We start from the raw sequence: 14,452 nt of genomic DNA on the forward strand, positions 1-14,452 counted from the left end.
AGAAGGGCCTGAGAAATGGCCATTGTTTGAGTGCCTCCTGAATGCCAGGTGCTGCCCCAGTCACATGCTGCTCCGGCACTATCTCATGGGACCCTCATGACAACACTGTAAGACAAGGGTTATGTATGACCCTCATTTCCAGAACCAAATCCTGGAGTCAAAGTCACCCATAGACTTCAGAGTGGGTCACTGGGGGGCAGTAGGGATGAAAGGAAAATACCTGCATGATATAAGTGAAATAATCTAAATCAGATCTGGCCCCAGCACGGGGAGGGGAAGCTCTGGGAGGCTGCAGAGGGCAGAGTAGGTGGAGGGGAAGCCGAGAAGCCACGTGGTAGTTTCAAGCAGCTGTTGGTGGGAGAGACCATGGTGGCCGGCCCCCTGCACCAGCTCTGACCTCTGGCTTTTTAGGAACCTGGAGTCAGCTCTCAGTTGAAGCTGAGGCTCCAGAGATCTGTCAAGAAGGGGCCCGTGCTCGGTGAGCCCAGGCCCACGGACATCCGGGGACAGGATCCCTGATGGAGCTTCTTTGTCCCGTAGTTGACATAACCCAGCAAAGGCAGTGTCCACACCCAAGGCCCTGCCCTCCCCCTGACCAACCCTTATTAAACTGTCATAGTTTTCTGGGTTTGGGCGTATGCATTAAGTGGGGGTGTATCAAGCCAGGGTTTTGCTTTCATCTGACCCATTTTGCAGTTCTCGTGGCTCAGCTGTTGGTGGACACTGAGTCATGCGGTGGCAGCCAGCCCCAGCATTCCAGGGCTCCTCTGCAGTCATCTGGATTATCTCCCTACGCTCAGACAGTGACTCTCAACCTCGAAAGTGCACAAGATGGACCACACCGCAAAGCTCCACGCCAGGAAGAACCAACCTGGGGTGTACCCTGGGTACTCTCTCTGAGGCTGTCTGTGCCTTTCGTGTGAAGGGCCCTGAACACTTTGCAAAAATACTATCTGGTATTTGAGAAGTTAAAATAACAGGCATGTTCCTCACCCACATCTCCCCGAATCACATAACCCCAGCCCATTTTACAGGGAAAACAAACTGAGGCCCCAAGAGAGTGAATAAGAGCACAGCTGTTGGGAAGAACACCTGGGAGGCCTGACGAGGACCCCTCTCTCCTCCCGGCCCAGAGCTGTGTCTTGTGTGTTAGGCAGCCTGCCTATAAAGGCAATGGCTTCTATTTCTGCACCAGGAGACTGGAAGGGAGCAAAGGAAACACTGACAGATTCAGGACAGCTGCAGAGAACTCAGAGCCTCTGTAATTTGCAAATTTTCAAGATTGCCTTAAAGGCTCTTGTAGTTCATAGGTTTTCCCACTCTCATGGGAGCCCTAGTCCCCAAAGAAATTCTTTTTTTTTTCCCCCTGCCATTTATTTATCTTGGACAGGAGAACAGGGCTCAGATTCTGAGTCTAATCTGTGAGGGAATGATTTCAGAACAAGGAGAGGAAGATGACTTGGATTTAAGAACTTTATGCCTGAACCTGAATCTCATCCAGAATTTTCCCTGCTTCCAAAACCAAGCAAACACAGCTTTGTCACTTGTTCCAACTTTCCACAGACGCCTGCAATTTCCACACCCGTGGTTTTCAGGAAACCCTTCTGCAGCCTGAGAAAGATCTTGAGGTGCTGATTTGGGGTCATGGGGTTCTCTTTCAATGGCAATGGGTCTTAGGCTCATCCCGTCTCTGAGCCGGCGGATCTCACGCTTGTTTGCAGATGAGGTACCGTGTTAAAATGCAGGCTCTTGGGCTTCTCTCCCAGAGACCTGACGCAGGGGGCCAGGGGTGGGCCCCGGGAATCTGCATGTTTAGCGCAAGCCCCAGGTGATTCTGGGATGCTCACAGCTGTGGACCACTCTTTGAGAAGGCCTGCCAGAGGATGAACCAACCCTCCCAGGTGTGAGGAGGGAGCTGCAGTAGCTGGAATCTCTGAATGGTCTTGCAGAAGTCTAGTGTCACCACAGGGTGACACATAGTCACCTTGATGGGTCACAAGCCTCAGGGAGACACTCACTTTCATGATATTCTTGTCCTACGTGGCACAGTAGCGCTGGCCAGAGATACCCTCATGTTGGTAATGAGGCCTGAGGCAGGGAGTGGGGTCGTGCCACCATCTGCCCCCCTGCACAGTCTGCCTGTGGGAATAAGAGGGTGAGCCTGGTACAAACCTCTGGAGGACATGGCACCAGCTGCAGTTGAAGATCAGGTCTGAGGACATGCAAGTGTCGCAGCTCCGATGCTGCAGGCAGGCTGCAAGAGAGAAGGCAGTGGCCCCTCAGTACCAGCCCCTCCACAGGCCTCCAAAAGGTGCAACTTTCCTGAATGCTGGGTCCTTACAGAACTCTGCAGGCTCTGACCAGCAGGGACCCTAGAAGTTTTTAATGCCACCCTCACTTGAGTCCAGCCTTGATTCTCTAATTCTCCCTCTCTACCCTCCCTCACTCCCACCCTTCTTTCCTCCCTCCCTCCCTTCCTTCGTTCCCTCCTTCCTTCCTTCCTTCCTTCTCTCCATCTTTCCTTCCTTTTGTCACCAGGGGGTCAGGCCCTGAGCTGGTGCTGGTGATTCAGCAGTAAGACCTGGTACTTTCTTGGACCTTACAGTCATATGGAAAGACAGACCCTAAGCAGATCATCAAACAAAAATAACTACATAATTATCATTGTGATGAGGTTTACGAAGGAAAACTACAGGGCGCCATAAGCACGTACAAAGGGATTGCACCTAGTCTGGAAAGTTATACTTCTGGCCTATTGCCTACAATTACAGGGTTGCAAAGGATTTTTTTAAATCGAGATATATTTGACATATAACATCATGTAAGTTTAAGGTGTACAACATATGGATTTGATCCATTTATATCGCTGTATGATCGCCACTGTAGCATTTGCTAACGCCACCATCACTTCACATCAGTATCATTTCTTCCAGTGCTGGGAACAATTAAGATCGAGTCCCTCGGCAAATTTAGTGTTTACAGTTGTGTTGTCTACAATCACTGGAAAGGATTTAAGATGTCCTGGTTTGACCAGCTAGCACTCCCTGCTCCTAGGGACTGTTTGTGTGGCTGGATTGCCGTCAGAGGCCCGCTCTTGGCCTCTCCAGCTCCTCCCAGGGAAGTCTGGGAGCTGAGTTTTTGAGAGTAAACCAGGCCAGGCATACGTATTCCATTCCTTTCCTCTCCCTCTCCTCTTGGAAGTGAGCTCTTCCCAGAGGGGGTGTGCTGACCTCTGCTCATCCAAGCTTAAATCTTCCCTGGAGAGTTACCTGACCTCTTGGTGCCTTGGTACCTCACTTGTAAAAGAGGGATCGAGATGCTGTCTGTGTGGCAGGCCAGCTGTGAGAGGGTTTATAACAGTGCCGGCCACACGGTGAGCCAGTGAATGCTATTTGTTATCGACTCTGGTCCATCATTCCCCTCAATATACCTATCAGGTGCTCATTCACTCATTTATTCTTTCAACAAATATTTATTGAGGGTCTACCATAGGCCCGGCACTGTCCCAATGCTGGAGATGCAGTGTGAACAGGAAAAGACAGAAGCACTGCCCACATGGAACCTGCAGTCCAGTGGAGGAGACAGCCAACAAATACACAGACAAACAGATCCACCCTAGGGTTGCCAGTGGTGAGAAGGGCTGGGAGAAAAGCGCATCAGATCAGGGAGGTGGAAGGACGGTGGGGGATGTGTTTTACTCAGGGAGGTTGCGGAAGGCCTCTGAGGAGACTGAGAGAGCGAGGAAGCCAGCCTGGCAGCCCTCCTGGGAGAGAAGTCCAAGCAGAGGGGCCTCTGTGTGCAGAGGCCCGGGAGGAACACATCCCAGGGGTGCTCCCAACAGCAGTCAGAACGCTAGCCGGCTCAGCCGAGTGGAGAGCTGGAAGGTGGTGGGAATGGGGAGGGGGGACAGCTGGGGCCTAGCCGGGCAGGGCAAGGGTGGAGCGCAGGGAAGTTAGTGGGAGCAGCTGCTGGAGGGTGCATGGACCCCTAGCAGAGAGGGCCCGGGGAGCAGGAGGTATGGGGGCTGGATTTTAAGAGTTGTTCACTTGCTTAAATGCTGCCCACTTAAGTGAACCAGAACGACCTCAGAGTGGCAAGCAGCTGCCACAAAGCCCATGCATTTTATTATAAGGACAGACAGGCGCTGACCCGGAATAACTGTGTGCAACATAAGGGCTCATCTGATGAGCAGCTGAACAGAACACGTTAGTAGCAGCCAGAAGTGACCACTAACTATAGAAAATGACCACTCATTCACTAGACGTCACATACATTTCTTCTCTCTGTGAGTTTTCATGGGCCTGGGCCACAGTCCATTAATGAGGGAGTCAGTTTGCATCCTGTGGACCCCCAACAAGGTGGCAGGTGGTAACCAGCCCTCGGTGAGTGGGAGAAAAGCTGCTGTGGGCACAGCGTGGTCACCTTCAGTCACCTTGTGGGAGGGACGAGCTGTAGGTGGCACTGTGTCCTTTTGTCTACCAGGGCTCTGCAGGCTTTGGAAGGGTGGAGGGAAAGCCATCGGCAGAAAATAAGCAGGGACCGACTTGGCCCAAGAACGAGAGCGCTCTGGCTGTTTTGTTCTCTGGTGCATCCAGAGGGTCTAGAACAGTGCCCAGCATGTAGTAGGCAGTTAACAAAAGTTTATGGAATCGATGAATAGTTGCTTTTGTTATCCCCATTTTACAGAGGAGGAAACTGAGGCTTAGAGAGAGTCACAGAGCTAAGAGTGGCAGGTCTGGGTTTGAACCAAGGTCTGTCTGAGCCGAGAGCCTGAGCTCCTAGTCTCGAGGTCCCGCTGTGGGAATCCCCCTCCCCAGCTCCCACCTTCACCCCAGGCCACCTTTTCATGATCTCTTCTAGAAGAGGGACCAGCCATGGAGTGCTATGGCTTGAAGCCAGTCCAGCCACACCTCTGGAAGAATTTTGGCTAAAAGTCCTCACCTACCCAAAGGTAAGGGAGAAAGCCTGGGGCTGTGGGGTGCAGAGTTCTCTGAGGACAAAGCAAACCGGCCTCCCGGGGGGTCAAATCACAGTCTTGGTAACACTGTCCCTTCCCCTACATGGGAGCCCATGATCATTCCCAGGGACTCTGGAGACCCCTTAAATGGCTCCAGTCAAACTGAGAAAAAACCCTGGGAGCCTCGTGGGATATTCATAAAACCCACTGACCTTTATTTCTCATCTGCATTTCAGATGTCCTGTGTGCTATTAAATGCTCACAAAATTCACTGGAGGGGTGGGAAGTGGCTTAAATGTACAGACAGTGTCCCAGAAACGCATTCCCAGGATGTTTCACTTCTTCTGCCGCAGCAGTTAGCCCTGCCCTTGGATGTCCTTGTTCCCAAATGCAGTTTATCCATTCCTGGGTTTGCTCTCACCAGTCCTTGAGGAAGCCCTGCCTAGGGGGAGGGCCACTAGGGTGGGGGCGGGGCTGGAACCGCAGGTGTCCTTGTCCTGTGACTAGGTGTCAGGGACCGTCCTCTTTTCCGGGGGAGGACACCTGCGGGGACATGGCCTAGCATTCTAGAAGACCCTTCCACCTCCTCTTCTTTCTTCACCCCCTGCTCCCAGAACCTCCAGGGAAAAGGAAGAGGTGGAAAGAGAGGCAAGAAATGCCCCGGAAGGCAGGGAGAAGGCCGTGGCTTCAGAGGGAAGCTGGGAGGTACCATGAAACAGGAGAGGAGATTAAAACTTTCTTTAAAAATAGAACGAGAGTGCTGTCCTTCCCTCACTCTCCCCAGCTGCCCTGACCATATCCTGAAGAACATCCAACCCCGATCCTGCGGGGTCCGCAGCAGCCGCTGGGGCCCCAGCCATGGTGTGCCTTCAACGGCAGGTGAGTGGGGTACAGAAGAGGGACAGGACCAGGCCCCCCTGGATCTTGGAGGCTTACTGGCTAAATCCCTCTACTGCCTCCTGCCTGTGGATGCCAGCATCATGCCTCCTCTAAGGAAAATACAATGATAAACTTATGGACCCATTCAGTTCCTGGATTATCTTTTCTGGGAGCTCAGTCTAAGTTCTCAGAGGTACCTCTTTCCTGGGTTTCAATCATGTGTTAACAACAATAGCTGTCATGTATCAAGCACAAGCCACGCCCTGGGCCTGGGATGTGCCAGTTAATGTCTGAGCTTTCATTTACATCCTCAGCTCTACCTACTGTAGTTCTAACCCTTACTGTAGCCCTGGGAGGGAGGTGGTGTTAGGCCCATGTTACAAATGAGAAATGGAGGCCCAGAGAAGTTAGGTGGTGGTACCCAGACAGGCGACAGTGGTGGGCCTGGGATGGAGCTCAGTCTGACTCCAAAGCTCTTTCCAAGACGGTGGAATGCCTCCCCCCCATCAGTGGGAACAACCCTTAATTACTTGGTAATGGGGTGAACTCCACGGCAGTTGTGCTGGTGACCTTGCTGGGGTCCAGCTCCACACGGTGGTATTCGAAGATGGTCCTTCGCCGAGATTCTGAAACATAGGCAGAGCCTGTCATCAGGAGCAGCTCGTGGCCAGAGGGCTTCAGGGCCTGGAGCTGGAGCCTGACAGGTGGGCAAGAGATTGTAGTGAGTGGATCCGGGAGTTAGTGTGCAACCACTGAGGGCAGGAAGTAAACCCATCATCCTGGGATAATGGCGTTGAAACTGTGGGGAGACAGGAGAACAGGAGTTGGCCTTGAGGGGAGAGCTTTGTGTTATAAGCAGGTTAATAACGCAGAGGCCCAGCTGTTCCCGGGGTCAGGACACAGGGGGTCCACACTTTCCCATGCCTCTGTGACTTCACAGCTGCTGTTCCCTTGATCCATAATGTTCTTCCACCCTTTCTCTTCTTCTCCAGCTCACCCTTCCAGATCCAGCTCAGGGCCACTTCCTCTGAGCAGCCACTCTAGACCAGCTGCCTCTTATTACCCCCTCTGCCCTGTGCCCTCCTCTCACTGCACTTACATTGTGTGGTCATTAGGGTTGATTTGGAGAGTGGGGACCATTCGACTATGATCATCTATCTGGTCCCAAACCTGACCCACAGTGAGCACTCTGCAAATGTCTGCAGATGGACAGGCTGACCTTGGAGAACCTCTCCCCTCCTTGATGGAGGGGAGAGCAAGGTTCAGGGCCTGGAACCAGGCTTATGTCCTGCCTCGGTCCCTGCAGAAACTTCCTACAGGACCTCAGAGTCAAGAGCCCTGAGTTCCGAGTCGAGATCTGCTCCTGACAAGCAGGATAACCTTAGGGCCGCGGTTTTTTGTCTGTGAGGTGGAAAGACATTAACACCTGCCCCAACACACTTGGGAGGAAAAAGCTGGAGTTGTAGATGAAATGACTTCTCCTAAAATGGCAGTCTGAGATGCTCTGATATTTCCCACCAAACCCCCATGTCCACCTAAGAACCGTGACTTGGGGTTGGTTTCCTTCAGCTCCAAAAGGCAGGCCGTCAGCTGCTGAGCTGCGTGAATGAGTTTTCCCATGAGGGGAAAGGGCCACTTAGTATTTGGTCTGCCCAGCACCCCTTCTTCCTTCTGGAAACAGAAAGAACTGCCCCCAGCCCCTTCCTACATGTGGTCTGTGCTGCATCTTCTTTCATGACCCTGCCTCCCTGGCCACACAGTGATTGGTCCAGGGCTGGGCATCTGATGAAGTCAGACCAATCAGAGACCTTCCCTGGGACTTTTAAACTATAACCAGAAGGCCCTTTGCTCTCCAGTAATACTGCTAAGAAGATGCAAGCTCGGCGTCCGTGAATGGCCATGGTTCCAGTCTCATGGGGAAAGCCAGAGGATGAAGCCACCTCGTGGAGAGAAACTGGCGGCATTCCAGGCTCTGGAGTCCCCGGACCTGCTCTGGTCCTATCTTCCCAGCTGTTGGCTCTTCCTTAGGTTCTTTGGGCTACTTCAGTATCCCCAGTGCACTCCTTTTCACTTAAGCTAGTTTCAGTTGGGTTTTTGTCACTAGAAGCCCAGAGTAGGTGGGCTAAGTTTCTCACTCAGCTGAAGGTGATTTGGAGAAAAGTTTCCCGAGGTGGTAGCAAAACTCAGTGGGGGCATCCATGAAAAGGAGGGTGTCCTGTGCAACCGCTGGGTGGCCCATCCTGAATGAAGAACCTAGGGGAGCATCCACTGCTCAAAAGAACATCTCAGCTACGTTTCTGTCATTTATTTATCCTCAATTTTGGAACCGTTCCCTCCTACTTAACCCAGGATTGAACCCCAGGTGGTCTGACCCAAAGCGTGCTCTCTTCGCACCACACCCCGCTGTCCTGCTGCAGAGCCTGGGGACACCTCAGCCCCTGAAGCATCTGCGACCACAAAATATCCTTGAAACGTTCTGTGCAATGAAAAGGAAACTGCTCCGGCGCTGGTGGCCGCAGCGCTACCCCGGAACTAAACAGGAATCTGCAGTCCACCTCAGAGGCCTGTGCTTGAAATGCAAGCACTACCCACTCACAGGTGTGCGTGCGCGTGCACACACACACACACACACACACACGCACACACACACACACACACACGCACACACACACACGCACACACACACACACACGCACACACACACACACACACACGCACACACACACACGCACACACACACACACACGCACACACACACACACACACGCGCGCGCACACACACACACGCACGCACACACACACACACACACGCACACACACACACACACGCACACGCACACACACACACACACGCGCGCGCGCGCACACACACACACACACACACACACACACACACACACACAGATTTTTTTCTAATACAAGAAAGGCCCTTTGCCAAGCAGGGGTGGGTCTGAAGGAGATTGGGGTGAGGAAGGGCACTTTTCCGTAATTCAGCTGCCCAGAAGAGGCACCAATTTTCAATTCACCAAAGGCCTATATGTGCTGCAGGGCCCTCCCTGTGTGACACCAACTGCTCTGCGAAGGTGGAGTGGGCTTCGAGTGAGCCTGCAGGATGTGAGACATTAGGTGGGGGATGGGGAAGTTCCAGGCAGCCCTTCACAGCTCCATCCCACCCACTACCCCCAGAAGCCATCTCTCCTAAAGAATTATCCCTTTTAACACTGAAATGGAATAGGATAAAAAATAAAGGTGAAACATCAGGTCTTCCGAGGTGCCTGAGGCCATGGGGTCTAGACTCTGCGTAAACATTTCTTTCTTAATCTGCCTTGTCTTTCCAGGCTCAGTTCAAATGACAGGCCCCCCTTGAAGACATCCCCCACCCTCGGGTGCAGTTAGTGGCCCCTCCTCTGAGCTCCACAACCTCCTGTGCACTGTCCAGTGTCACCTGTTTCACAACCATTTACTTTGCTGGTCACCTCCCCCAAGGCTATGAGCTCCCCGAGAGCAGAGCCTACAAGTTATATGTCTCTGTCCCCCAGCCCCTCGCGCCAGGCCCTGCACAGAACAGGGTCTCAAGAGATGACTGTGAATGAATGAATGGCTTACAAATAGTCAGGAAAACCCCAGCAACTTATTATAACTTCAGCCCACAGCACAAAGGAAGAATGCCCTTCCTCCTCAGCCCACCACAGATTATGGCCTTTCTCAAAAGGGCAGCTGCCAACGGGCCACAAAAAGCCAGACCCTCATGAAGTTAGAGCTCAAAGGAGGAGGAGAATTGGCTTTCAGGATTTCTCCACCTGCAAGGATACAGGGGAGAGGCTGCCCTCGGTCAGAAGGCAGGTGAAATAGGAGGACAAAGGGGGTCAGGGTTGGGGCATGATAGAGACACGGACTTGTCAAGGGAGTCGAATTCATGGATAGAGACACACGAACAGCAGCTGGGGAAGGTGGGGTTCCCAGCAAACCCCACACCAGAATGTAGGAATGGGTCTCCCCACCAGCCCACTGGGGAGCAGAGGTGGGGACGTGCCTCAAGTGAGGGTGCAGCCAGAGATGATCAGATATCCTCCAAAAAGCAACACAGCCCTACCAGCAAGGGTGGGGGAGATGTGTGTGGTAGGAAGTGGGAGGAGGGTGGGCGGGCAGAAACATATCTCTGATTAAAAATAGTTGCTCATGGGCTTCCCTGGTGGTGCAGTGGTTAAGAATCCGCCTGCCAATGCAGGGGACACGGGTTCAAGCCCTGGGCCGGGAAGATCCCACATGCCGCGGAGCAACTAAGCCCGTGAGCCACAACTACTGAGCCCATGTGCCACAACTACTGAAGCCTGCGTGCCAAGAGCCTGTGCTCTGCAACAAGAGAAGCCACCTTAATGAGAAGCCCGTGCACCGCAACGAAGAGTAGCCTCCTCAGCTCGCTACCACTAAAAAGAAAGCCCGTGCGCAGCAACAAAGACCCAAGGCAGACAAAAATAAATAAATAGATAAATAAATTTATTTAAAAAAAAATAGTTGCTCACTTCAACTGCCAACTTGTACTTTTTTAAGTGTCTGGTTTGGCAATACTTTTATTTCTTGATAAACAGATCACTTAATATCCCCGCCTGTGTTATTTGCTTTTGGATTCTCTCTCCAACATCTGGGGCTTGCCCAAGGACGATGATGTCCATCTGCATGACCAACAGATCCCTGTCGGAACCAAGACAGTGACCACCCCAGCGCCACATTTCTGGCAGTTTGAGACATTTCTGTTTTATCTCTGCTTCCATTCATCAAAGATTCAGAAACACTAAGGTCCAGACATGGAAAGCCCTGCCATGCAATCAAGAGATGTTCATGGCTCAAAAGCAAGGTTGGCATGTCCTGTTCTGTTTCCACACCAGACACCAGCAAGAAGAGGGTTGGTTTGGTCAGAAGAAATCAGACTGACAGGTCCAGCCACAAACTTCCCTCCAAAACGGTGGTTACGATATAAAAAAATCTAAGATGGTGGCTCAGGAAAAAGTTTTCATTTACGCATTCACATCTTCCTTTGCTCATTTGGTTATTCTTTTAATAATCATGAATTGAGCCCCAGCAGGGGACCCCAGAGATAAACACAATGAGGGTCCTGTACCCCAAGGAGCTTTCAGCCCAGGAGGGGAGGGAGGAGAGACCTCCTCAGCACAGATGCAATGTAGAAAAGGGCAGAGAGAGGAGAGGAGGTGAGAAACGGCAGGGCTCAGGGAGCAGAGTAGAGGGAAAAACAGAAAAGAAAAAAAAAAAGAAAAGTGAAAAACGGGGTGGGGGGAGGGGGAGGGGAGGGGAGGGAGGGGGGAGGGGGAGGGCCCCAGGATGGATAAAAAGCTACAGTGAAGAGCACTGTAAAGGATCCTTTATCAGGAGCAGGGAGAAGACAAACCGGGCCTGATCTGGTGATGACACCCCCCCACCCCCACTTGGCTGCTCCTTCTCACTCCTCCGCAGCCAGTTCTGGGGCCTCCCCCTTCCCCACCCAGCTGCCCAGCACCAAGGTACAGCACAGGCCTCTGCCACATTTCTCAAGCCTGCTTTTGAAAGGAAAGGAAAGTTCTGGTAAAGGAGAAGGCCCAAGTGTTCAGGCCGTCCAAGGCCATTCTGGGGTCAGCCAAGGGGCGGGCTACAATTAATTAATGAATTAATGCAATTCCATTAATTCAGAATCTCTGTCAGTTTTGACGCTGGCTGCCCTAAAGTTGCTTTTATACTGTCCATGAAAGAAAGGGTTTCTTAAACAAATGAATAGAGGAAATTATATTGACTTCTGGGGCCCCCTCCAGTCAAATAAAGAGTGTATCAGCTACCCTCTATGTTTTGCGTGCTTCTGCAAACAGACGCTGCTAATCTGAATCTTTTCTCTGCATCAAAGCGTGCTCTGCAGACTCTCTGCTCCAAAGCCTGCAGAGCAGATTCTGCAAGGAAGTAATGGTAAGAGAAACTCTGGTTGTTTTCAGCATTTTCTTCCCTCAACCCCAGGAATGAGACTGTGCAGAATTCCCTCCACCCTCAGACAGGGGTGGGAGGAAAGTGTTTGGAGCCTGGGGGGAAGAGAGAGTCCCCCAGACAGGGTTCAGGGACTGGGGGATTCTTGAATAGTGGGGAGAAAACTCCACTCCTCACAGGGCCCCAGGCAGGGAGGAGCCGAGCTTGGGTACAAGGGCAGTGACATCACTCATTCTGTAGGACAGATGGGTTGGGACAATGGGAATATTCGAGGTGAATATCCCGGTGATAGGGTCTGCGGACCAGAGGCCTCTACCTGAACTTCTATCATGGTTTTTTGGGATTTACTGTTATTTGCAGCTCAGCCAAATTCAAACAAATTCCCTGCTTGCTGGGTTGAATATCAGACCCAGAGGAATCTGATCTCTCAGCCACATAAAAGCCATCACTCTGAAAAGCAGAGGTTGTAGCCCATTTTAAAACCCAATGGAGGCCACGGATGCTGCCCCAGAAAAATGCATGCACGTGATATGCTCCACCCGTACCTCTATGTTCCTTCTAAAGTCCCTGCCTGCACCCCCCAAGCTAAAAAATATCTGACAAAAAGAGATGCGATTATCAAAGCACTCACCCCCCAAACTCAGATGTCAGGTCCTGTTCTCACTTAGTGTCACCACAGGGCAGAGGACAGGGTCTCTGCTCCGCCCATTCCCGTCAGCACTCACTCTCGAGCTGCTACTCATTTTCTGAGCACCTGCCCTGCTGCAGGCACTGGGCTAAGTGCTGGGGCCATGGCCAGCCCCCAAGGAGCTCACGGCCAGTTGGGGAGAAGATGAATGAGCCGGACAGTGTCATGAGTTCTATATTAAAGCTTTTAACAAAGTGCTGGGGGGATGGAGGAGGAAGCCGTGAATTCTGCTGCATGGAGGAGGCAACATCTGAGCTGGACCAGTGAATGAGTAGGATTTGCCAAGTGGTAAAAGGACTTCAGGTGGGGGGCATCTCATACGAGGAACTGCATCAGAAAGATGCAGATAGCCCTTGGCATGTTTGGGGAACCCAGGGCATGCAGACCAGTGCTGCCTGGACAGAGTGGTGGGTGACAGGAGGGTCTGGAGATGAGCCTATAAAGGTGGGCTGTGACCATAACACACATGAGAAATATAATGAACACTGTTGTCTGTTACATACGGAAGTTGTTAAGAGAGTAAATCCTAAGAGTTTTCATCACGAAGGAAAAAATCTATTTTTTTCTATGTCTTTAATTTTGCATCTATATGAGATGGTGGATGTTCACTAAGCTCATTGTAATCATTTCGTGACGTATGTAAGTCAACTCATTATGCTGGACACCTGAAAGTTACACAGTGCTGTATGCCAATTACATCTCAATAAAACTGAAAGGAAAAAAAAAAAAAAAAAAAGGTGGGCTGTGCCCAGCATCAAAGGACTTTGAATTGATGCTTTGGGCAACAAGGAGCCAGAGAATGACGTGACCAGATCTGTCTGGCAGTGACAAGAAGGAATGGGGGACAGAGGGCAGGGAGACTGGAGGCCAGGAGCCGCTGGGCAGAGTTTGGGAGTCAGGTGTGGGTTTCGCTTGGCGGGTGAACCCAGCACCTCCAAGAACAGCAGCTGGAGTCACCGAATCCAGCGGCTCCCACAACAGAGCCCTTGCGTCTCCTCCTGGTCTCACAGGACAGGAGCAGCTGCCCTCCTGTTATTTCAGGTGGGCTCTGCTTCCTCCCCCGCCCCTCGTTACCCCACCTCCTCACATCTCCCTGGCTTGCTCTAAAACAGCCTTTCATTCCAGAATCACAGAGTAGCCTCAGATGCACACACTCCTGGGGGATCTGACTTCCTCTAATCCACCCTCATTCAACAGCTGGATCCAACACACATTTCCTGAGACTCTCCCACTGGGCACAGAGAGAGCCCTGTGAGCTGTGAAGGAGGCACAGACCCCGCCCCGATGATGCATTAATGCACGAGGAGGGGGGTGGCATGGACACCAAGAATGGTCCTTCCTGCAAAGCAGCCTGGGTGTGTGCACACAGGGCTGTGGGTGTTTGGGGAACTGAGGAGGAAAGGAGTCACCCCTCTGGGTGGAATGGGAGTGGGTCAGATTTACAAAGTCTCAATAGTGGACCCCAGGGTTTAAAAAACAGAAGATTTGGGTTTCAGTTCTACCTTTCATAGCTGTGTGAAAGCAAGTCAGGCCACCTCTCTGAGCCTCCGTGTCCTCATTTAGAAAGAAACAAATGTACAGACTTCATTTACAGTGTTGCGAGGATGATCCAATAAGATACTGTAAAGCTCGGTGTCTAGGGATGGGATTGTAATCGTGTGGTAAGCAGCCTCTAAAAGGGCCCCCAGGGCTTCCCTTGTGGCGCAGTGGTTAAGAATCCGCCTGCCAATGCAGGAGACACGGGTTCGAGCCCTGGTCCAGGAAGATCCCATATGCCACAGAGCAACTAAGCCTGTGTGCCACAACTACTGAGCCTTCGCTCTAGAGCCCATGAGCCACAACTACTGAAGCCCAGGAGCCTAGAGCCCGTGCTCCACAAGAAGAGAAGCCACCGCAATGAGAAGCCCACGCACCGCGACAAAGAGTAGCCCCGGCTCACCGCAACTAGAGAAAGCCTGCGCGCA

General features: G+C 52.0%; 1 protein-coding gene across 3 annotated transcripts in view; it reads right to left on the reverse strand.

Annotated features, from left to right (window-relative positions):
• Positions 1-14,452, reverse strand: part of PLXDC1 (plexin domain containing 1) — a 71,607-nt gene that overhangs the window by 21,867 nt on the left and 35,288 nt on the right. For all 3 annotated transcript variants that reach the window (XM_082373503.1, XM_082373504.1, XM_082373502.1), the window contains exons 8-9: positions 6,367-6,462; positions 2,173-2,254 (exon numbers count right to left, since the gene is read on the reverse strand). In XM_082373503.1, the coding sequence (XP_082229629.1) occupies positions 2,173-2,254; positions 6,367-6,462 (178 nt within the window). The remainder of the gene's footprint in view (positions 1-2,172; positions 2,255-6,366; positions 6,463-14,452) is intronic.

This window comes from Balaenoptera borealis (genome assembly GCF_965194805.1).
Source record: "Balaenoptera borealis genome assembly, chromosome: 20".
Lineage (NCBI taxonomy): Eukaryota > Metazoa > Chordata > Mammalia > Artiodactyla > Balaenopteridae > Balaenoptera > Balaenoptera borealis.